Source organism: Cornus florida, unplaced genomic scaffold (genome assembly GCF_030987335.1).
Source record: "Cornus florida cultivar Cherokee Brave unplaced genomic scaffold, ASM3098733v1 CherokeeBrave_3.0.0_Hap2_Chr08, whole genome shotgun sequence".
Lineage (NCBI taxonomy): Eukaryota > Viridiplantae > Streptophyta > Magnoliopsida > Cornales > Cornaceae > Cornus > Cornus florida.
Genome location: NW_026775578.1, coordinates 16,546,676 through 16,573,216, shown reverse-complemented (window position 1 = coordinate 16,573,216; position 26,541 = coordinate 16,546,676). Strand labels below are relative to the sequence as shown.

The window sequence follows — 26,541 nt, the reverse complement described above, 5'->3', positions numbered from 1 at the left end:
TTAAGGGAGGTTTCTTTACAAACTTTTTCCAAAAAGTCCCGTTTTAGTCTCATTTTCTTTCAAAGATTCAATCTTTATATATTAAAAAGGTCTAGTGACTTAAAATGTACCTTGATTGAGGTATTTTCATTCAAAGATTCAATCTTTACTCATTAAAACACACTTCGCAACTTCACATGGACATAAATATAACAATGTAATTAGCCTAGACAAGTACTATCTCTCAAGCATATAAAGAAGTGAACAATTAAGCTATAAGAGTTTCAAGAATTGCTCACAAAGGTCCCAAGCAATAACGTCGGTTCCCAAGCTCGCTCCTGACGGCTTTAGGGTATTAGGTGTAAAGACAAAGAAATCGACTAAAAAATAGAACTTGTCTACTTTTATGAATACATCTTCAACAATACCTCTCGGTTGCCTGACAGAACGGTCAGCAAGCTCTTTAATTATTTATTTATTTGATTATTTATTTCTTTTCTTGTTGCCTTACGGTTTTGTATTGGGTAGATTGGTTATGATAGGATCAAAGTAGTCATTCAGAGTCCAAGGAGCAGGTGGCACAGCTGGTGGTGTAGGTGGTATAACCGGTGGTGCATGTGGTGCAACTGGTGGTGGTGCAGGTGGTGGATCTATTGGAGAATCTGTGATAGATTGGGGATGTCTGAAGAGTGAATAAGTTCCCTTTGACGTCACGAAGAGTGTTTTGATGAGTAAAATTAGAATCTTTGAATGAAAATACCTCAATCAAGGTACCTTTTAAGTCACTAGACTTTTTATGAAATTTCGAGATTCCATATTTTCTTCATCTGGACTCCGAATTAGATGATTCTTGAGTCTAACGTTATTATTTTTCGTTGTCTTCCAGTGGTATGCACGGTTGCATCCATCAGATTGATCGAACCCTTCCTCTGATCGATTTTAGCAATAATCATTTTATTAAGGAATGTCAGACCAACGAAATTGTAAGTAACATCATATGTGCAAACAAACTGTAAATGATTTTTAGCATACTCTAATTTTTTGTGGTAAAATTTAACTTTAAATAACAACATACAAGTCCAGCCTGTTACTACATTGAGGAGTGGTAAAGTGGTTGATATCCAAGTTGAGAAACAGTGACGAGAAAATTGCCTTGGACACAAAGGTATAGAAGGTCAAAATTCTCAAATTTTTAAAATTTCAGTTATCGAGTAATCTAAAGGGTTTAGGCCTCCCCAGGTTGGGCTCGAGATTTAGATTAATATTTTTGTGAATATTTTAGACTTTGAAGGGTAGTTTATAATAATAGTTTTTTTTTTTTTTTTTTTTTCCTCTTATATTAGGTAAACAAAGGTTTAATTATTTTACATTTTTCTTCGGGTTTTTCCGCGGAAGGGGTTGATGAGGTTCGGGAAGAGTGGCAAGTTGTTGCCACGCTTTATTGGACCTTTTGAGATCTTCGACCAGGTAGGAGAGGTGGCCTACAAAGACATTCTACTGCATTTTCTAGGCTCACTGAAAACCATACACTCTTACCGGAATATGTGTTACCCTTATTGAGCAACTATTTGAATATGGTTTATGAAAAGCTGTAAGTTCTTTTAAAAGGATGTAATAGAACTCTTAGTAGCAGTACACATTTATACATTTTTTAATGAAGGATTCTCAATATTGTGCCACGTGCACAGTGGTCCTAGTGAGAGAGGCTAATGACGCTGACACTTCCTTCCCGCGACTTGAAAATAATAATATAATGGGATGAGCACAACTGCTCAGTAGGAGGTGTCTAAGACACACCTCCTAATGGCCCCGTCAATCCACACAAAGCATAGAGTAAAAATATCTTAGTTCAAAGATTTAATCTTTACTCATTTAAACATTCTTCGTGACTTCAAAATCTACTTGATCCCATGATTAATAGGGTGAGCATAGTAATATAATGGGGTGAGCACAACCGCTCAGTAGGAGGTGTCTAAGATACACCTCTTAATGACCCCGTAAATCCACACAAAGCATAGAGTAAAAGTATTTCCATTCAAAGATTCAATCTTTACTCATTTAAACACTATTTGTGATTTCAAAATCTACTTGATCTCATGATTATGGGGACCTTATCTACATGATCCTATGATGTCAGGGATCTTATCTACGTGATCCCACATTTTTACGCGAAAATCTATGCTTAATGAGGCATGATTCCAGGTTTAAAACATCAAAACTGTTTGGTCATTGGCCTCATTACACATATGTCAAAGTAGAATCAATGTAAGACATTTAAGTTTACATTACATGTCCAAAATGAAGCAAGTCATGCTTCTAAACTATTTATACATTTACAATAACAAAACTAATCAAAGCATGCTAATAAATTTAACCTAAAGCCTTAACACTCAAGGTGAAATACTTATGAGTCTTAAGAGGACAGATAGAGAAAAACTCGCCTGAAGGAGGACTTACTTGAAAGATAGATAGAATAGCAGAGGAAAAGGAAAAAAATTCGAGAGAGATAGAAAGCTTCGGCCAGGGAAATGGCTGAGAACGATAAGATGACGGCCTGAGATTTGCTAGAGAAGATGACTGGAAATTATAGAATTGGTTGGCGGCAAGGAGTGATCGTTATCTCCTTGGCCGAGAATTGGCAGGAGACGAAGCCTAGAAAAGAAAAGAGCAGATTGAGAGCAAAAGACCGAGGTTTGGCCTGAGATATCACAACATCAAAAACAATGAGAAACACCCAAAATGAATGAGTAATAAACCTTGTGATTTTTAATAATTTAATTGAATATTTTGAACTAAAAAAAATGAATGATTTTGTGTATATATAGTCTGTGATGTGAAAAAGGAGGATGGGCTATGAAAATGAAGTATGGGCTATTGTAATGTTGGAGAATGTTCTGTAATGACGTTTGAAATTGTGACTGAGATTATATATGTGTTTTGCAATTTTGAAAATCTGTGAATATATATATATATATATATATATATATATATATATATATATATATGCTTGGTGTTTAAAATTTTTGGCTATAATTTTTGATACCCCCCGGATTTTCGGATGCGGGTTGGCTAGGCCCACGCCCGAATACTTGAGGATATCAAAAATAAATCGGCAATAATCGAACACAGAATACAAACATGATAAATAAATAAATAAATAATTTCTGAAAGAAAACTAAAATGATAATCCATTAATTGAAACCTCAGAATAAAATTCCATTAAATATTAAATTATTCTGATATAATTAATCCTCCAATAATACAACTTGGGAATCCATACTGTGTGGACCCCTAGAAAATCTCAAACCAATAATCAATAGTAAACAACTGTCTATAACTAGATTCTAAATCAAAAAGGAAACTCCTATGTAGATAATTCGGAAGAATGATGTAGACGATCCCTGCTCAGCACGAACAATCCCTATTCCTGACGAACACCAGAAAAATAATGGTGGGTCAGGCCCACAAACAAGTTCTACTCTATTACAATCCAAGTAGAGATTCGATATACGTACACATCCTAGTCAATCTAACAATAACTAGTAGTCCGTATATATATAGATACACACTATAGGACGCTCACTGGACTATAGGTCTGTCTCAACCTGAATAGAAAGCAACATGCAAATCGCACATAAAGTGGGCATGAATACCTAGACCTACCAGGGCACCCAGATATCTACTATATCCAATTATCCATCCTAGGCAATATACGCAACCTAACCATAATTCTAAGACTCAAGCTCATATTATGGCACCATAATTATATGTGTATCCTATCCATCCATAAATAATCCAAATAGGTCATTTAACTTGTTCAGTTGACTTGACACGAATATAAGTAGGACTTAACTTTTTTAGTTAATCTATTTCCTTATATAAAATAGGTAGGACTTAACTTCTTTGGTTAATCCGTCCCTAAAATGTCACAATCCCATACTGGTGCATACCATGCATATGATCCATAAATAATGTAATAGGTAAAGTAATACATCAAATAAATCCATAGTTGATGCAATAATATAAATACATCAATAAGTGTAATAGAAATCAGATAAGTACATGATCACATTATGCATCCAATATATGATTAAAATCATAATATTTATATAAATTGTTAAGTTAATCTTAAGCAATTAATTCTTCTATTATCACCATGCAAATTCAATTAGAATTTCATACTGATTAAATCCTTAGCATAATAAAAATCAGGTAATTAACTGAGCATATTCTACTACTAATACATGATCAAAATCATATAATATCCATTGAAATTGCTAGAAGAAATTTAAGCAATTAAATTATCAAATAACCATATGCAAATTTATATAAAATTTCATATTGTTTCCAATGCTTAGCATATACATGTAAATTATGCTTCCTGGGATTTAAATATGTCAATTAATATTATTTTAAAACCCCATCATCAACTAACCATCACTGGAATCCCAAAATCCCAAACAGTAACCAAATTTTGCATCCCAAGTAAAGCCCTAGCAATGGAGCATGCTCCAAAATCAATGGAGCAAGTTTTGCTTTTATGGGAGCCGGCTATCCTTTGGGGAGAGCCGGCTCCATCCATGAGGGAGCCGGCTCTCTCCATTATATAAAATTTCATATTGTTTCCAATCCTTAGCATATGCATGTAAATTATGCTTCCTGGGATTTAAATATGTCAATTAATATTATTTTAAAACCCCATCATCAACTAACCATCACTGGAATCCCAAAATCCCAAACAGTAGCCAAATTTTGCATCCCAAGTAAAGCCCTAGCAATGGAGCATGCTCCAAAATCAATGGAGCAGGTTTTGCTTTTATGGGAGCCGGCTATCTTTTGGGGAGAGCCGGCTCCATCCATGAGGGAGCCGGCTCTCTCCATTAGAGAGCCGACTCTAAATCATGTATTGGATAATTAAGCTTATGAGGTTTCAGTTTACGAGATCTATACGAAATTGGTTATTCCTCCTACATCAAAACACACCCAAGACCTTGCAAAGAAGCATCTGTGTAGACAAGATACTCTATCCCGCTCTGTGGTGTAGACAGAACCGGTGCAGAAATCAATTTGCTCTTTAGCTCAGCAAAAGCTTTCTGACAGTGTTCATCCCATACGAACTGTACACCCTTCTTAGTCAAATGAGTGAATGGTTCTACTATCTTGGTGAACCCCTGAATGAACCTACGATAATATCCTGCTAATCCGAGGAAACTTCGAATCTCGGTAGGTGTAGTAGACTGTCCCCACTCCACCACTGCTGAAACCTTGGCTGGATCAACTACTATTCCCCTTTCTGACACTACGTGACCGAGAAACTTCACTTCTTTTTGCCAAAATTCACACTTCTTGAACTTGGCATATAACTGATATTCACGAAGCGTTTGTAACACTATGCAGCATGATTGTCCTCTGACTTAAAATAAATCAAAATATCATCAATAAAGATGATGACAAATTGATCTAAGTAAGCTCTGAAGACTCTGTTAATTAAATCCATGAAGACTGCTGGTGTGTTCGTCAATCCGAATGGCATGACACGAAACTCATAAGATCCATATCTAGTGAGAAATGTTGTCTTAAGAACATCCTTCTCCCTAACCCGAAGTTGATGATATCTAGAACGCAGATCAATTTTAGAGAAGTACGTAGCTCCCTTCAACTGATCAAAAAGATCATCGATCCTAGGTAGAGGGTACTTGTTCCGAATAGTCACTTTGTTCAATTCCCTGTAATCTATACACAGGCGAAGCAAACCATCTTTCTTCTTCACAAACAAAACTGGTGCTCCCTAGGGTGAAGTACTCCTACGAATGAAACCATGGCTGAGTAATTGCTGAATCTACTCTCTCAGCTCTCGCATCTCCACTGGTGCCATCCTGTATGGTACTTTAGCAATAGGCGTAGTGCCTGGAGCTAAGTCAATCACAAAGTCTATCTCTCGACTAGGTGGCAACCCTGGAATCTCTTGAAAAACATCTGGAAATTCCTGTACAATCGGTATGCTATTTAATGACACAGTAATCTCTTCCTCCGTTTCCTCTTCCATATAGAACAAATAAGTGCTAGTGACCCCGTTAGAACGTGACATAGTGACAACGTACATATCCTGACTAGGTATGGTAAAAACAACAGACCTATCATAACAATTGACTTGGGCATGGTAATGAGATAACCAATCCATCCCAAGTATCACATCATAAGTGTGCATGTCCAAGACCAATAGATTGACTAAAAATCTGAGTCTACCAATATCTAGTGTCACAGACTCATCACTCTCATGTAAAATGGTAGTATTGCCTAAAGGTGTAGAAATACCCTGAGGATTTTCGCAAACTCGCGTCGTCATCCCAGATAATGCAACAAAATATTTAGACACAAATGAATGAGTAGCACCCATATCAAATAAAACACGTCCCTGTGAACCATGAATAAGAAACATACCCTCAACAGCCTGAGGTGCCTGAATATTCTGTGGCATGGGGTTATACACCCTGCCATAATGCAACTGCTGCGGTCCCTATCCCTGAGGCTGTGGCGATGCTGGTAAAGCTGGATATGTCTATCCCTGAATTCGTGGAACCTTTGGAGCACGTAAAGGTACTGGTGCCCTTTGTCCTTGCTGCACATACTGTCCCTGTCCTGCTTTAGGACACTGCCTGGAAATATGACCAAACTCTCCACAAGTATAACAATTACCCTGAAAAGTGCCAAATGGTCTCCGTTGTCGGTTAGCCTGTGGCTGACCTTGTCCTGCCTGTGGTCCCCCATCCTGTTGCCTCTGAACAGGTACCTCATTCTTGTGAATATTTGAACCATCCTTATGTTTCTTCCAAGACTGTTGTCCTTGGAATTTGCACTTGTCATTCTGTCGGTGTCCATTGCCATTCCCTTTCTCAGCTGATTGATTAGCAAAGTCTCTGTTACCCCACTTCTCACCCTTAGCCTGTATGAAGTCCACGATCAACTGATACTGCTGTAAAGCGGCGTCTACCACCTGAGCATATGTAGTGTAGGCTAGACTACCGGTAATAGATTGCTTAATAGACCATATCAGTCCCTTAACAAAACTATTGCGTTTCTTCTCCTCTGTATCCACCTCTTCTGGTGCAAAAAGAGATAAACGCGTGAACTGCTGCTCATACTCTGCCACTGTCATATTCCCTTACTATAGATTAAGGAACTCTGTCTTCATAGCTGTCCTGACTGCATATGGAAAGTATATCTCATTAAAGCGAGCACTGAATTAATCATAAGTCAATGAAGTTCTCTCATCTGCAGTGGTAACTGACTCCCACCACTGCAGTGCATCTCCGACCAGTTTGAAGGTAGCAAGCATCTGCTTATGAACCTCCGTGCATTAAAACCATTCAAAGATGTCGCTCAATATCCTTCTTCCATTGATGAACTATTTTCGCATCGGTGGAGCTTAAAAACTCAGGTGGGCTCCCCTTTGTGAAAGAACTCCTGGCATTTTCCTAAGGATCAGTCGGAATCACAGGTGCTGGTATAAGTGCCTACTAAACCTGTGGTTGATTCCGAAGTGTAGTTGTTACCCCTGTTTCTATAGCCCGAGCAATGAGGTCATTGAGATGAGGAGGATACTCTGGATCTCCTCTTTGACCCTGAGTCTACTGAACTACCTCCTGTTCTTCGTGCAACTGACCATCATTATCCTGAAACCCAGATAATTGCTGCTCCTCATCCATTTGCTGACGCCATAGGAGATACTGTTGCCTACATGCCGCTCTCATTTGCCGTCAGTTTCCTTGTGTGTTCTATCCTCTTATAGCGTTATCCATTTTGTAAACACAGAAAGACAGACATCAGCACGATTTTTAAATGGACCATAAAGGAAAACAACGAGTCCTAAACTTAAGTTCTAAACAAGAGAATACGCTACGCGAAAGTCTTATACGATAAAATCTTAGATACACTGAACCTGGAGTGCTCTAATACCAACTGTGACACCCCTCGATTCTAGAGCCACGGGTGATCAAGTTCGAGCACAGATCCGAGGGATGCCAAACAATTAAGTATATAAATGAATACAGAATACAAAAGAAAGAACTAAGAATAAATAAATAGCATAAAAGAAAACTAAATAATAAAATCTCCAAATGAATTATCCAAAACCTTATACAATTACAACTTGGGAATCCATCTAGTGGACCCCTGATGATTATCCAACTGAATCAATCTAAAAAAACCATAATCAGAAACTAAAACATAGATAGAGTCTTACATAAAACCGGAGGAATGATGTGGACTGTCTCTGCTCAGCACAAACCAACTCTAGCAGAAAAGAAAACTAAATAATAAAATCTCCAAATGAATTATCTAAAACCTTATACCATTACAACTTGGGAATCCATCTAGTGGACCCCTGATGATCATCCAACTGAATCAATCTGAAACCAACCATAATCAGAAACTAAAACATAGATAGAGTCCTACATAGAACCGGAGGAATGATGTGGACTGTCTCTGCTCAGCACGAACCAACTCTAGGTCTGGAACTGACGAGCACCTGAAAAATATAAAAGTGTGTCAAATCCACGAACAAGTTCTTTCCACGACAACCCAAACAGAGACCGAAAAACTATACATCCATAGCTAACCCATGCAATAACTATATCATCCATAAATATATATATATATCCACACTAAAGGACTCTCACTGGATTACAGGTCGGTCTCAACCTGAATAGAGGCAACATGCGAAACGCACCCGAAGTAGGCATGTTTACCTAAACCTAACAGGGTACACCTCCAACCATCATAACCAGTTATGCATCCCAATGCATATACGCCCCCCAACCATCAATCCTGAGACTCAAGCTCATCTCGAGGTATCATAACTATATATTTAAACTCCATCCTAACCAAAGTAGTGCCATTCAACTGCTTATTGCCTTGACACGACATAAGTATAAGTATCCAATAATCCAGTTTACCTGACACAAATATAAGTAGGACTCAAATTTTTAGGTAATTCGTTCCTTTATATAATAGGTAAGACTTAACTTATAAGTTAATCCATCCCTAGAGTGCCATCATCCTATACTGGTACACTTAATCCACGCAATCCAACAATTGATGTAATAATTTTAGGAGTACATCAAATAATCCAAAGTTAAACATAACAATAAGATTATATCATGCTAACACAAAATATGACAATTTATAATTTATTTAAGTTTCCTATGTCACATATCCTACACATACTGAATTTTAAACAAATTGCTATATTTTGCTATATAATCACTTAAGCATTCTCCATACTTTGTTTAAAATTTAATTAAATCATCCCTAGTCTTTATTGGATATTTAAGACTTCACAAATTTTATCTAACAATAAAACAACGCTGTTTCCGAGACTTTACCAGGTAAGGCTCGAGCTTTTGTCTCAATTGCTCGAGCACCCTGTCCAAGGCTCGAGCATCTTATTTCAGGCTCGAGCTCTTTATCCCAATTGCTCGAGCTTTCCTTCTCAGGCTCGAGCTTTACATCCCAAATGCTCGAGCTTTACAGCCAGTTGCTCGAGCTTCACAACCAATTGTTCGAGCTTTTCATCCCAAGGCTCGAGCTTTGCCCCCAAGGCTCGAGCACTGTAACAGCGGTCCGAACACTGTTACGTGAATCAACCCAGAATCTCAACTGTGCATTAAATCTTTATTTGTTTCAGGAATCCTAGGCATGTTTCTACGTTCCATCCATATACAGATAAAAAAAAAATATCATATGAAGCATGCAACAAATTCACAAAATAATCAAATCAAATCATGAATTTAACAGTTTACACAAGAACAACGATGAACAAAAAAGATTTATAAAACCTAGTTCTAGATCAATTAAAACATGGATTTCAATTTCAATTAATCTTTTAAACATCCCTAAAATTATACTAGAGACATATAGGTTAGAAGTGTAGAACAGAGAACTTGCCTTTAGGATTTGATAAAACCCTAGCCTCTTTCTTCTTCTTCCTCTTCCTCTTCCTCCTTTCTCATTCTTTCTCTCTCTCTCTAAAATAATATACGTGATATATTTTCTAACATCTTTTCCAACCCTATAGAGACATATATATAGGCTACATATAAACCCTATTCCTTTTCTCAATCCACATCCAAATAATAAAGAAAAAATAAAAAATAAAAAAACTAAAAAGTAACTAAAAATATAATTTACGTATAATCTATGTATATTATTCTTATCTAAATAAAATAAATACACTAGATTATCTCCAAATATACTAGATTATCTCCAAAGAACTTTTTCTAAATATTCTATATATATATATATATATATATATATCCACTATCCATGGGTAATTATTCGTACCCATTAAATCCCTTATCCAAGTAGTCCATGAAACTCAATTGGTTGGCCCATGACTACTATCCATAACCCTAAAATAAAATGAATTAAAATAAAATAAGTAACCATTCAAAACATTTAAATTCCTAACTATTTATTACAAGAAAACCCAATACATAATTAATTAAATCATATAAACAATTAACAAATAGTCAAGAAAATCATTTAAAGAATCGAGAACACTCTTTAAAATAATTAATAAAAATACTAAGACTATCCTTTTAAAATTAGGGGTATTACAATAAAGTAATTACTTCATTTAATCCTAACTAATAATTACAATTAAACCACACATCATTTAACACCCAATTAATCAAAACCCTAGCACCCAATTAAGTCAAATAAATCACATAAGTAATTAAAACAAATAGGCATATAACATGAAGCCACACAAATACATAGCCACGTAAATACCTAAAATACAATAAAATAAATAATTAATTCCCTTCTTATATCCTTTTAAAAACTATGGGTATTACATAATCTGATATGAAAAATCCACATAAAAAAAATTGATGATAATATTAGTTATATTACGCTGAAAATCCAACAAATTCCTCATTTCTAGAATTAAACATAATTTATCATATACATTTACAGAATTAAAATGAAGCGTAATATTATCATTAAATGTGGAGTCATTTATGTGAGGACTTCGTTCTCGGGCAGACTTTAGTGTTATCATTTTAAACCCGTTTTCTCATTTTTATAGCGTTATGCCACCGCGAAGGGATACTGGAGAGAATTCTAGCTCTAATCCCATGGAGAAGGTTGAGGAACAACCCTAGGAAGATATGCTATTGCGTGATTTGGTCCTACCTAGAGGGGGACAAACTAGGAGGAATATTGAGTCGCCTATTCAAGTGGACAAAGATCAAGTTAGACAAACCCTAACCACGGTGTTGCAGGAAGTTCTTTGGGCTACAGTGGTGTCTTCGTCACAAGTTGTGTCACAACCGGCACCACTCCCAAAGAAGAGTGAGTCGAAGAAGATTCTTGACTACATTTCCAGGTCTGTGAAGTTGATACCGACCTTGAGGGCGGTCCAGATCCGCTAATGGAGGATAACTACATCAATAGGGTGGAGAAACATTTTAATGCTATGGAGCTACTGTCGGATAGGTTGAAGATTATATTGGTTACTTACAATTTCATGGGAGACGCAAAGATTTGGTGGAAGACTACTTATATATATAAAATAACCGGAACCTATACCTTGAAACAGCCGTATCCTATCACATCAATTTAAATAACGTGCCTATTAGTTCATTATGTGAAATTAAACATCCCATTCATCATCGTCATCCTTCTATAAAACACACGCTTGTATAGCCAATGCTCGCCTAGCTGTCACATTACCATATAAAACATGTTTGCACAAACCGTGCTTGTTTCTTGTCCTTACCATGTTTTATATACATGCTTTTAAATTTCAAATACCTTTCAACATTTAAACAAATAAGAAAATAACAAGTAAGCATGTTTCTCAAAACATTAAACATTTAAGCACGAAATATGCAGTCAATGCAAGTTAACTTTTTACCCCGTCTAGGTAAGCCGCTACCCATCGTCCGAAAGGTATTCGAACTCTGCTCTGATACCAAATCTGTAACGACCCAAACCAGGAGATCCGGATCGCTAACTAGGTCCCGACTCGTAAACACCCAAGGGTAAAATGGTCTATATAACCCGTACAAGGTATTAAAAGTCTAAATGAAGTCTTAAAGGTCAATTCTAACAATTTTAAATCGCTTTTGAACGAGAAAATCAACCCCGTCACTATTCGGGTCATTTAGGGTTACAAAGGTAAATCGATTTTTTTTTTACCGTTCATTGCCTGGGGGATTTTTTAATTTTCTTATAGGCCATATGTGGTCACTTGAGATCATTTAGAAATGAAAGAAATCAACTTAGTTCAAGGTTGCCCGATTTAGGGCTAAAAATGGCAAAAATGTCATTTCCGACCACTCCTCTGGTTTCCCGGCAACATGGAACCCCAGCCTCTCAAATACCCAGTAGAACCCACATAATGAAGCTAGGGCCCAATAATAATAATAATAATAATAATAAATAAAAAAAAAAATTGGTGCTTAGGATCCAATAACGATCGCTCGCGGGGTGCCCTACGAGCACTCATAGGACACCCATGGGTGTCCTCTTACGTGCGCAGCCCCAAGTGCCGGACCAGTGCTTAAACACCTGTTTCGAGTGCACGAGGTTTCCCATAAAATGGAGTCCTTGCCCCTTTTGTCCCAGAAACTATTCCCGAACCCCTTTGGTCATTTTTGACCCTAATGTCCCTGTTCTAACTCACAACATAGGTTACGAAAAATGAATAAATGCATCAAGTAGTGAATCATAATTGTATCATTAACATTAATTCAACCTAAGACTTTAGAATAAGAACTTGATTATCACTTCCATTAATTTCATGTCCTGACTATACAAGTTATAAGTTTAGACCTTTGTGGTCACAAATGCATCACTTTACAGAGGTCGTGGGGTTGATTAGGCTATCATGACATTGGCATAATCACAAGCATTGGTTGCATTGATAGAGCTGAGACACCTTTGGAAACAGATCGGCTCGAGGGCACAAATAGGCTCGAGGAGGCATCGGAGGCATTGGGAGCAGAGAGGAGACTCATAATTTCGTTACTAAACAATTAAGGTTTCTTAAATTTGGAAAAGTTCTAATTCTTCGTCCATAAAGAGACATGTTGTAGTTTATATAAGGCAATATTTTAATTTATTTTTTATTATGAATTGTTTTACTTTTCATTATGAAATAATAATAATAAAAAAATCTCAATTTGAATTTTAATTTTTATCAACATTTAACCCATTACTTGTTTCATAATGACGAAACATAACCATAATTTATTTTTCATTAAATTTAGAGAGAAATCATCTAAAGTTTATAGATGCTTAAATATTTTTAAAATAAGATAAAAGTTATATAACTTTATTAAAATAAAAATAGTAAGTGTCAAATTATTACTGAGCTCAATGGACGTCACATTCTAATTTATAGAATAGCCAAAATTGAACATGCTTCATAGTTGTAGACATCAGCTTATCAATATATGAAGAAAAATGAAATCATTGTACCACATCCTCACGAATACTGAAACATTAACAACCACTATTATCATGGCATTGTTATAAGATACGTATCCAGGCCTAGCATCAAATATGAAACTAATCGTACTAGACACTTAATACAAAATATATGTGCGTACATTAAATGATAATATTCTTCATTTTACGCTTTTGACCTTGTATAAGCCATCTTATGGCAACTATGACCTAGTTTGACCTAGTTCATGTTTCCTTGAATGCCATCGGTGCCGGAGGGTACTATCTGACCTTTATGACCTTAACTTCCGCATTTGGTTCCATATTGGGTATCGTTACCTCGTTTGAGGATCTTCCTTCGTCCTAGAGGTGGCACTCGTCTTTAGTGACCTTCTCTGTTATTTCACATCCGTATTCGTTTTCTACTCAAGACTTGTGATCTCTTAGGAGGTCATTTTGTTATCTTAGAGGTAGTATCCACCTTTAGAGACTCTTCTCTTTTCTTGCTTCAGCATTTCGGACTCGATATCGGGTCAAGTTCTGGGTTACTCGCTGACACACTGGGTTTTTAGAATTCAGGCCGTCACAAGTGGTATTAGAGTGTCTAGATTCAAATACCTTAGGATGACGGGTTTTGGGTTTACTTTATACTTCTTTTTCAATTACTTTGATGTATTCACATGTTTACGTGCTTATGTGCTTAAGTGTTTAGAAGCATTCCTTAATTACCTTAGCATGATCTATATGTTGTTTACATTATCATGCTTTATGTTTCATCCTTTTTAACATTTATGTATATTTATATGCCTATATGTTTATATGCTTACGTGTTTAAAAGCATTTCTTATGTAACACATGTGTTATTGCATCTCTTATATGACACGTATACCATTGCATCTTGTTATATGTTTTATTTTATACATTCATTAGATAAGTTGCATGTTGTCACGAGTGCTTGGAGGTGATTTATCATCCTTCCTTGCCACTAATCGTGTTTTGGACTTAGACGTTTAATAGGATGTTTGAGAGGTAGGTAGCTTCTTATTTCGAGTTTCATGCATTGTTAGGTGCACATATTTTCCTTGGAAGATGCTAATTGTTATGTTTACGTACTCCTCTACCTCCCCACTCAACTGACCGTGATCGGACGGATGGGACGGTAACTGCTATTTGTCACCTTGTGTTCAGGCTATGCTCTTCCTTTTGTGCTTAGAGGGCACAGACTTGTCAGGCTTTAGATTCATGTTTGTGATTTGTTTGATAGTGGTGTTTTGAGGAGTCCTTGATTTAATTAAAGTGACTTGATTTTGAGATTCTATGATTTTGAGTTGTCAGTTTTCTTCGTATTGAAGATTTAGGGCCTTAAGCGTGACGGTATCGATGGTATTGTTGTCAGAGTTATGGTATGGTCGAAAGATGTCTGGCCAGACCATCTCGGCCAATCCCAAAACTCTGACAACAATACCATCTATACTGTCACGCTGTTACTGTAGTCAGGGACGAATCTAGAAATTCATATGAGGGGAGCAAATTTACATAAAGAGGTTTTTTTTTTATAATTTCAGTGGGGGCAATTTCAAAATTTTATGGGTATAAATACAAAAAAGTATAAATTTGGGGTATAAAATATAATATAAAAAAAATTCAGTGGGGGCGCATGCCCCCACTGAGACCTTCACAGATCCGTGCTTGACTGTAGTGCTTTTGGCAATGATTGTTTCGTGGCATTAATGTCATTTGTATCAAGAGGTTTTATGGGTAAATTTAGTGGGGGCATGATATGAATTAGGGTTATATACTGTCAAGCTATCGTACGAAATTGTGCGCCATGGGCAGGTCTTTTAGAAATAGAGTTTATAATGACTAATTGCTAAGAAAGTATATACAAAATTTGAATCAATAATTATCAGCAAAGACTTAAAAGTATAAAAGATAAATAATACCTGATATTTTGCTGACACTTAAAAATGCCACTAACTGTAACCTTAATAACAGAACACCACCAATGTGACTGTATGTCACTCAACTTCCTCTTTTTCTTTCTCTCCCACCTGTACATTATGAAAAGATCACTCTGAAAAATTTAAATTTCTGAACAAACAAATAACTATAAAAAATACACAAATATATATTCCAAATTTTTTATTATATATATATATATAATAAAAAAATTTGGAATATAGTCAAGAACACACAATCGGTATAATTTCAGATTAAAAAAAAAAAAAAAACATAATGCACGTTTGCAAGTGCCCGAAACACCAACAAAAATAAAACTAAAAAAAAAAAAAAAAAATCCTTGAAACTAGACATTGGGGGGGCATGATCCACATGTATTTGTATATATTACACTTGCAAAATCCTTGAAACTTTATATTATAGGCATACGCATTGTCCTACTGAGTAATTCGATTACTCACCCTAGTTGATTATTGTTGTTCAGGCAAGGAGGGACTCTTCTTGGATGCACACCATCCATAGCTCGGACTTGTGTTTACAATTTGGACCAGTGTAGTTCCATTAGGACCCAAGAAAAAGTACTCAAGTTTATTCGGTGGTGGATTAGGCTCAAGCTTGTGAGAAAACTCATGAGAAGGACAATGTGGAGAACTCGAAATCAAAGGAGGCAGTTTTCTAACTGAAAAGACATTGATTGAATCCTCATCAATAATATTAATAAGGAGAAAAACCCACTAGCTTTAGCTTGTGGGCCATCCTGGTTTTCTGTTGAAAACCGTCATTTAGGACTCCGAAATTGCGTTTTCTTATCTATTAAGAGGCCTGTTGATTATTTCTAAATTTTTGTTTGAGGCCTAAACGAAGTCTGATTGCTTAGTTTTTATCCCACTGGATTTTTCTTAGCAAGATTTTAACAAGCCATATTCTCAGTGTAGTATGATAGACCCCAAGGGGAAGTGTTGTAAAAGTTGAATTGATGTGGGGTCCACATATTTATTACTTTGTTGATGTATGGGAAGTCGTTTGTTGTCTTAATAGATGTACGCCTCGTTGCCTTATTGCAAGTTATTAATAATTACTTCAAATTATACAAGTTTTTAATTTTAAATTTTTTTTCCTCCTGTTACATAAATTATTTTAACGTGACATGCTTTTTTAAAAGGTGCATCCACGAGGTTTAATTCTTTTATTTTGTGTTATTATACAATTTTCGAATGCAAATACTATTTTCGTCTCATAAAACGTGGATTTTTTTTTTTTAGAGAATGAACTTTTAAGGAAAGACATTGAATTTTAAATTAGAATAATTATTTTAGAACAATCCAAAAAATAATAATAATAATAATAATAAATAAATAAATAAAATAGTGGAGGAAGGGAGTACATTTTTTTTTTGGGTGTATACTTCCGCCAACTTGGTCACTTCTTCACCGCCCGGTGATCCGTCCAGTTCGGGTCCTCTGTCCTCCGGTCCACCATCTGGTGATTTGTGTGTTAATTCTGTAGTGTCTTTCAACTGATTCTGATCGAGGCCAAAACAGGATTTTTGCACCTATATATATATATATATATATTTGTCATTTTGAGTCCCAATATTACATTTTTTTTTTTGGGTTAAAGTTTTATTAAAAAAGTGAACGAGGAGGAGAGAAAAAAGAGAAAAAAAAAGAAGAAGTTATTTTAAGATATAAATATTTGGGGCTCAACATTAATTCTTTTTATTAGTTTTTAATAATATTAAAAAATTATTATAATATAACTTATATAATGAAAATTTAAAATTTTAGGACATTTCTATTTTCTATTGACTGTAGCCTTAGGCAACTGCCTAAGTCACTTAAGGCTCCAGCTCGCCGTGCCCATGGCGGCGAAGGCAAATAAAATTGCTGCCACTACTTTAATAAATAACAAATACATCAACTAACAGTTGTGTTTATGTGATAATTAATAAAATAAACAAAAAATAATTTTAAAACTACATAAGTGGTAATATTATAAGGAGATTACTTCATGGGTCTCTTTTCCCGTTAGGGTGGCGATTTAATTGTCTTATGTTTGAATCATTGGTGCATGTTTCTTTTCAACTTCATTAATTTACGTAACAAACCAATACACAAAATTAACCAACTCTCATATACTTGATTCTTAGCAAACCATTATTAGTTAATTATTAAATTTATTTTGTAACCATATACATATATATGTCATGGATCAAGGATAATTCATCTGAAATTGGGCATCCATGTAATGAAGAAAGGGTTGAAGATGGGGCTTTTGGACACACCATGTCATCAAACGGATACCTTTCTTTGGTGAAGGCAGTGACCCAACAATGCCAACTGGTATGATACTTGAGCCTTGTATTGGAACAACGTGGACTGGTGGGCCCCACCCATAGTCAATCTGGTTGAAACCCAGTCGGCCCCACTCTGATATAAACAATGTGGTGTAGAGGAGAGGTGGTGCAAATGGGTCCACAGGAATTTGACCATCTTCATTTTTTAGCTGCTCACCACCCTGCTGCTGCTGCTGCTGCTGCTGCTGCTTTGTCCATTTCCCAAATTCATCTGCTAGCCTAGTCTTGGCTTCTTGGATCAGCTTCACCACATCAACAATGGACGATGACCCTGACCCTGATCCTCCTGTTAGGGTCTGGCTCGAGGCCGAGACGGTGACCGGAAAGAAGCAGTTCCCATAGAAACCTTGGGGCAGAGGTGGGTTCAAAATAAGCTGACGGCAATTCGCAAAGAAGACAAGCTTGAGTAGTTGTGTATTTGGATCATTATCATCAGCATCCAAGTGAATTGCTCGAGTTCGATGGATCCATAACGTGGCAGCCACAATTTCAAAGGACGAGCAAGTTTGACCACCGGTGGAGTCTTGAAATTCTTGCTTGAGCTGTTTGATCTGATCTGCAGTAATGTCTATAATGGCATGCTCAAGCCCGTAATTGGGCAGAGGAGGAGGAGGAGGAGTTGGCAATGCAGTTTTCGGTGGTTGTGGTGGTGGTGGAAGAAAGTCCCTACACCAAGCAGGTGCAATGGTGGGATGGTGAAGACCCCTAGCCAGCTCCCCCACCGCATTCAGAAACTGTGCTGCTCCTAAGCCATCACATATGCTGTGGCAGAATACCAGCCCAATTACAAATCCATCGCACGCAAATTGAGTCACCTGATCAATCATCAAACGTAAAACACAAGCTTATATATAATTATTTTTTCCGGCTACATATGACTACTTTTTCACTTTATAAAGTAAAACATCTATGTTCAAGTCTCTGTAAGGGCATATAAGGTGTATTTGAGTTTGTTACCAGGATTTAATTACGAGGATCTATGGCATATAATAGGGGATTTTTTTTTTTAAGTTGGTACTCACACACAGGTCTCTTGAGACTTGAATTCCAAAGGGAAGTAAGAAACTGACACTGCTAGATTATTGGCTGTTGGTAATAGGAATGGTTATATACCTGCATTTGCACGAGAGCGTCTGTGGCTTGAGTAGTTTCGGTAGGATGATCAGGAAGAAGCATATCATAGGGGATGGATGGTGCATGATCAAAGTAATTAACGGATTCAAGGGTACAATTAGCTGATGCTTCCACGAACCAAACACCTTCTCCAGAACACTCAATCTGAATTAGCTGACCTGATTGGCTCGAAACATTATTCAACCGTCCTGCAAGCGGATAGTAGGGAATCAATGCCTTGGACAAGGCATTTCTTATGACATCATGCACTGCTCCAACACCATGCCGGAACACGTGCAGCGTTCGAGCGTTGCATCTTAGCACTGCTAATCTATCAATCACTGATAGATCAAGCGTGCCTGATGGTGTCACCCCAGATGGTGGAACTAGGCCTCTACTTGATCTCACCACACAAAAATCCATGGTGCCCAATTAATATGTATTAATCTGCTGGGAATTACAAGCATTACAATACCCATATATATATCTCTTTATAGTGCATTAGTTAGAGTATCTATTCGGTTTTAAATTTTTATATACTAGTAGCTTGACTTCGAAGTCAGTTTATACTTTATATAGATATATAGTTTGGTATTGAGCTGCTTCGAAGTCAATTTAGATACTCCATATATATATATAGTTTTTATTATTATTATTTAGGTTAGGTGTTAGGTGTGATAACTTGCTATAAATGTTACATATTAATATATTATACCCGTCATATGAAGCAAGCTAATTTTTGTAAGTTAGCCACACGGTTGCTTGTAATGCAACTTGTACATGTAACAATTATGGAATATTTGTGGTCAAAAACCTGTTAAAAGAAAAAAAAAATAAATAAATAAAATAAAATAAAATAAAATCTGCCCTCTAAAACTTAGAGCAGCTTTATGACATTTTAGGGGAGGAGGAACTCGAATACGGACATTATTTTTTATAGTTATTTGTTTGTTCAGAAATTTAAAATTTTCGGAATGTATAGGTGGGAGAGAAAGAAGAAGAAGAAGAAGAGGAAGTTGAGTGAAATACATTCACTTTGGTGGTGTTCTGCTATTAGGGTTACAGTTGGTGGCATTTTTAAGTGTCAGCGTGGCCCTCAATCATCAGGTACTATTTATCTTTTATACTTTCAAGTCTTAGCTGATAATTATTTATTCAGATTTTGTATATACTTTCTTAGCAATTAGTCATTATAAACTTGAGTCAAGTTTCAGTACTTGGCCTTTCTAATTTTGGATTTTTTAGATGATATTATATGAATTTCATTAACTAATAGCTTAATTTGTTTTTATTTGAAACGTTTGTATAGCGCAGTGGAAGAAGTAGATTGCATATAATGAGTTAAACAAGGGCTACTTCTTGTAAAATAAAAAAGTTATTCCTTTATGGTGAATCCCAATATAATTACAAATTCTTGATTAATGGAAGGTGAATTGGTGGTGGAAGTATTTTGTGGTCCTGTCTTTGTCTGGATAAATTATTTTCTCGGTGCCTTGTTGCAGTAATTGATAATTGCTTCAAATTACACAAATTAATTTATTTTTTATTTTTTGTTTTTGCTCCTATCACATATATTATTTTAATGTGACATGCTTTCTTTAGAAGGTGCATCCGCGAAGTTTAATTCTTTTATTTTGTGTTATTATACAGTTTTGAATGCAAATACTACCTTCATCTTATAAATTTTTTTTTTTTTTTGGAATTTAACTTTTTTTATTTATTAGAAAATAAAATTTTAAATATACCGTTCTATTGTTTTTATAAATTTCAAGGCAAGAAGCCTAGATTAGGAATATTAAAAAAAATTGTACATTAAATTTTAAATTAAAATAATTATTTTGGGGCAGATACTTTTTGTAGGAGTAAGGGAGAACATTTTTTTTTTTTTGGGGAAGAAGTGAATTATATTGGTTGTAAATATTTAATTTAAGTTTTCATATTTGTTTGGAAGGTAGCTAACTAACACTTTTACATTGTCCTTTTAATACAGGTTTTTTCCTTCTTGTGAGTTGAGAAGCTAAATAGATTGATTTGAATCGGAAAAGATGTCACATCCCTTTAATACTAAAAAGAAACACCATTAAAAATGCATGAAGGTAGCTATTACTCTCTGGATAATGAAGAAGATGAGGCGGAGGATAAACAACTACATGCTGGTGTATTAAAGAACAATATAACTATATATATATATATGCATCTTTAATTTTATCATTTTCTTTTTTTACTTCTTCATCTTTTTACTTTAATATTGTCGCTGACAGTCAAATGGATTTCAATAAAACGTCCAAGTTCAAAAAATGTAGAGGGTTCAAATATGGATGGGTTGGAGAAGGAGAAAACCCAATACTATTCAACCACATTGATGGACCAAAAGGATACTATGGGCCAACTCAGGCAAAACTCAACAAATTATAAGGCTAACAGAATAGGGAGTGACCAAACATCATAATGTACGTGTTATGAGAATTTTCTCTCTTCCTATCAAAATTATATAAAACCACACATATATATAATGGATAAAGTGTAAAAAAAACTCTCATGTTATAAGTAAAGAATAAGCCAAAAATATCCCTCGTGTATATAAATTTCTAACATTCGAAAATATATGTAAATTGTCTTTTGGATCAATTTTTTAATTAAAACCGCAAAATACCCTTAATAATTAATGTTTTTATGAAATCAATGTTTTTTTATTTTTACTACCAAAAGAGCACGCGCAAATGCAACTTTTTTGATGCGTGTATATTTATTTATTTTGTTTTTTGGCTCTACAATTTTTGGGAAAGAATGGGTTACTTTTAAATAGTGGAATTTTTTTTAAAAAGTAATTTAATGAGATGTTAATGAGGTATGAATCATATGGGAACTTTATAAAAAATGATACGTTTTTATTTTTTTTTGGCTTTAGAAATTTTGGTAAGAAATAGGTTCCCTTTTAAATAGTTGATTTTTTTAGATTAGGGATCTATAATTTTTAGGAATCAAATAAGGTAATTTAATGAGATATTATTATACTTTTTATAAAGAACAAATGAGAATCTTAATGAGGTTTTTTTTTTTTTAATAAAATAAATGGTACGCTATTTTTTATTTTTATTTTTATTTTTTTATTTTTAGCTCTACAATTTTTGGGAAGGAATAGGTTTCTTTTTAAATAGTGGATTTTTTTTAAAAAAATGTGATTTAATGAGATGTTAATGAGGTATAAATCACAAGGATTTTAATGAGACTTTATTAGATTTTTTATATTTTAAAAAGAATGAAAATTTTTAAGAAATTTGGAAGAGGCTTACTCAGTTAGAATTAGGCTTCTTTTTAAAAAGTGGATTTTTTAAAAAGGTGATTTAAAGAGATGTTAATGAGGTATAAATCATAAAGATTTTAATGAGATTTTATTAGATTTTTATATTTTAAAAAAATGAAAAATATTAAGAAATTAGGGAGGGGACTTGCACTTTTAGAATAGTATATGGAAAAAAAAAATGATAAATGTTAAGAAATTAGGAAGAGGGCTTAAACAATTAGACTTAGGTTTCTTTTTTAAATAGTGATTTTTTTTTTTAAAGGTGATTTAATGCAAGAAATGTTAGAAGTTAGATTAATAAATGCTGAGAGTTTAAATAAGGCACTAACCCATTGGATTATCAAAATATCTGCGACAAAGAACGTGAGTATAAATCATAAGGTTTTAATAAGATTTTATTAGATTGGGAACCACTAAATCACAAGGCCTTAATTATTTGATAAGAAACAAGAATTCTTTGTCTTCAAACCACGTCAGTCAGTGAAAATATCCGTTTGCAAGTTTGTTTTTTTCATTTATATATATATAATTTGTTGTTCGTTGCTTGATTTTTGTTGACCCCATCGATTTTAAATTATTTTGAAAGTAAATGATGACCTTCACTGAAATAGTCTTTCACCACATGATGCCAAATGCTAATTGGCAAAGCGAGTTGGTAAATGTCCATGATTAAAACTTAATTGCAGCCAAGCACGAGACTACTCATATATTAAAACTTATCCATATTTATCTATATAAATACCAAAGTTTTTTTTATCTCCTAAAGATTACATCTCCATACCATTATCATATATAGTTCATTTCTCATTTTAGAGGAATTTCCAATTAAACATAATGGTCAATGCATATGTCCACAAAAGGAAATACCAAATTAGGTAGTCTATCTGTATATATGCTTATGTGTGTGTATATATGTGTGTGTGTGTGTGTGTTTGTGTGTGCTAGCAAACCTTAATTATATGCAGCATGAGTTCTTCAAGGGCCATAGGAGTAGCGGAGATGGTTTCTTGCAACTCGTCAACAAAGCAGCCAAAACCCATTGCTGCAACTAAGCGCAAAGCCTCAAAAGCCAACGGTCACCCTCACAAACAATCAAAAGATCGCCATGTGAAGGTACACGGCCGAGACCGCCGGATCTGCCTAGCTCTCGAATGTGCTAAGCGTGTGTTCCGGCTGAGTCAAGTGCTTGGCCATCGGACTTGTGGTCAGACCATAGAGTGGCTTTTGCAGCAAGCAGAACCCGCCATCAATGCTGTCATTTCCACCAACTCCTCCACGTTGCCATCGCCGCCGCTGCCGGTGATCGACGGTTCGAGTCCTCTTTCCTCTAGTCCACCGTCTGTTGATTTATGTGCTAATTCTTTAATCATGTCTTCAACTGATTTTGAGACGAAAACAATATCACCTCCTCCTGAAAACCAAGCATCCATATCTGAACCAGTGTTACCTTGCTTTGATAATGATTTTGATACAAACTTTGAGATGGATTTTTTTGGCAGCAAGATTGCGAGCATGCCATTTGCACACTTTTGGCAATCACTGTCTGGATGATGAAGAAGATGATGAAGAGAAAGAGTTAAGAGTAAAAAAGGGGATCTATCTTTTTTCTTTTGGGGTTTAGTGAGCGTGTTTTATGTTCTAATTTTTTATGGGTCGGATATTGGAGTTTTAGGGCTTCAAACAGTGTTCTTCGATCACCAAAATCTTCTTAATTTCCATTGATGAAAATTTTGGTGTTATACATATTGAAAATTTGGAAGCAATTGGAAAAAAGAAACCCTTATGTTATTGAGAATAAATTTAATTTATGTTGTATTTGGAAGTATTGAATTGGTGTTTTGAATTTAGGATCAGAAAGAAATCCTTGTAAAGTTTTAACTAATTTTCTTTCAATTTTATATTTCAGTACTTCCAAACATAGCATTAACATTAAGAAGTTAAAAAAGCATGAATGTGATGATGCTACATGTGATATGTGCTGTGGAGTTGTATTCATGAAAGAATGTGAGTAGAAACAAAAATAAATAAGTAATGCAACATGTTATACCCAGCAATGTAAATTCATTTAAGAACGGTAGGTAGATCATATTCGTATTTCACTTTTTTTCAATTGTACTATATTTATTTTTTTCTTTTAAAGGAAATGATAAGGTCATTGAATTCATTAATATACTATCCCTTAATTTATAATGTCATAACTACCATTTATTCAACTTTAACATATTTTTACCTTCTTTACTTTATTTACTATTTCTTTTCCTTTCTATTTGTTTTTCATATAGATTAAAAAATATATAAATTAATCTTCTTATTTTCTTTTCTCTTTTTTTTGGGTGGGGGGAGGGGGGGGATCTTGACAAAAAAGATAATTTCTTTAATAAATATTTTTTTTTGGGCTTTTTTTTCCATGTCAAAAGAGATAATTTTTTCAATGATTTATTTATTTATTTATTTATTTGATCGGGTTAAAAGAGTCAATTTATTCAACATAAATTTTTATTTCTTGGTCCCATAAAAAATATATATATATATTCAATTAATTTTTTGTCTTGTCAAAAGAAACCTAAAATAATAAAGATTAGAGATAAGGAGAGGAAATTTGAAAAAACAGTTTTGTTATTTAAAAAGTAATAATTATTTATTTATAAAGTTAGGATTATAATTATCATTTCATTTAAAATTATATGTTGAAAAGTGAAGTACGAATATTATATCATATTGCAATGCTATTATAACATATTTATTATATAACATATTATATCATGTTGCAATGCTATAATAACATCAAAAAAAAATTTTAGCACATTTACTAATTGTTGAATTGAAGTTTGGATTAACGTTGTAAACAAGCAAGATAGAAACGGGACCAAAAACACATGAGAAATTATTCTGATTTGCCATTGTGTTATTTTTAAAGTATTATTTTTTATAAATTGAATAAATTACTGCCTAACGTACAAGGATGGTGTTACAAGGGGGAGACTTGTCCCACATCGGATCCAGATGAGAAGTGACATAGGTATAAATGGGTGGGTATGCAGTACTACTCAATAATTTGAGCTTTTAGGTAAATGGACAAGCGCCCACTCGTTACCGTTGGTATCAGAGACAGACCCAATCTTTAATCCGGTGTCACGCCAAGCGCCCGACTCGAAAAGCGTCCGGGTGAGCCACCCCAAGTAAGTAGAGTGGCCCAATCGCAATTAGGGCGTTGCGAATTCGGGTGGGGGAGAATGTTACAAGGGGAGATTTGTCCCACATCGGATCCGGATAGAAAATGACATGGGTATGCAGTACTATTCAATAATTTAAACTTTTGAAAATGAATAAGCCCGTTACAGATGACTTTTAATGTCAATTAACTTAACATTTTGGAAATGTTTCAATATATGTCAAATGAAAATTTTCATACCTAATGTACTAAGATGACATTATTTTGTGGCCTAACATACAGCTTCCCGATTGGGTGTCTTCTCTTGCTTTTAATATGTTTAAAATAAAATAAAACAACTAAATATACGAATTACTCCGTACATCACAGTACAAGTCAAATTGACTTCCGAATGACTTGTGTCAATTCAAACCCTACCCTAGTCTAGCGTCTATTTAACCAACATCAACCTGGCCCAGCCCGGACCAGCCCAATTATAATCAACCCACACTTTTTATCTAACTACTGAACCATTTTGCCAAGATTTAGACCATATTCGGATCAATTTTCGGCATATGTTGCTATATAGATCCAGAGCCCTTTATTACCTATTGGACTAGCTCAACTCGAGATCCAATCCAATAAGTTACTCCAGATCTAACCCTAACATTCTTGAAATGAAAAAATAATAATAATAAATAAATAAAATCTACAAAAAATATAAAGCCGATAACAAGGTTTATTTAATTATCATGGACTCCCAAGCACACGAATTTTCTATAAATAGAAATAGAAAATGGAAGGATTGTTATTCAACATGACTTATATGGTCAACCAATATCTAATTTCTTTTTTTTTTTTTTTAGGAATGAAATAGGCTGCAAAAATAGAATGATTTATATCTATTTGATTTTGATATGCTAATGGGTTGGTCCGGATGAGTTTTGAGAACTTCGGTAATTCAATGGTTGGATTGTTTCGAATTATTCTTGAGAGCCTGACTATAAGTCTTTGCACCTCTCACTTTTAATCTAACATTCTTGTCCTGAATATATATATATATATATATATATATATATATATATATATATATATAAATCATAAGTTTTGACCAACTTCATGAATTTGTTCCTTGTAGGGGTAGAAACTTCATCCAAATTTCAAGAAACTTATAGTAGAACTTAACAGAATTTTCCTAGTTCAGGATTATATTTCTTGAGTTCT

General features: G+C 34.7%; 2 protein-coding genes across 2 annotated transcripts; one reads left to right on the top strand and one right to left on the bottom strand.

Moving 5' to 3' along the window:
- Positions 1 to 17,435: 17,435 nt before the first annotated feature.
- LOC132269593 (acyl transferase 4) lies at positions 17,436 to 19,308 on the bottom strand. Its single transcript, XM_059770831.1, has 2 exons — positions 18,863 to 19,308; positions 17,436 to 18,564 (listed from the first exon to the last, which is right to left on the bottom strand). The coding sequence occupies exons 1-2, from the start codon at positions 19,283 to 19,285 to the stop codon at positions 17,605 to 17,607; spliced, it is 1,383 nt and encodes a 460-aa protein (XP_059626814.1). The 5' UTR covers positions 19,286 to 19,308; the 3' UTR covers positions 17,436 to 17,604.
- A 3,824-nt stretch (positions 19,309 to 23,132) lies between these two features.
- Positions 23,133 to 23,717, top strand: LOC132269793 (transcription factor PCF1-like). The gene has a single exon (XM_059771034.1). The coding sequence runs from the start codon at positions 23,133 to 23,135 to the stop codon at positions 23,715 to 23,717; it is 585 nt and encodes a 194-aa protein (XP_059627017.1).
- The last annotated feature ends 2,824 nt before the right edge of the window (positions 23,718 to 26,541 follow it).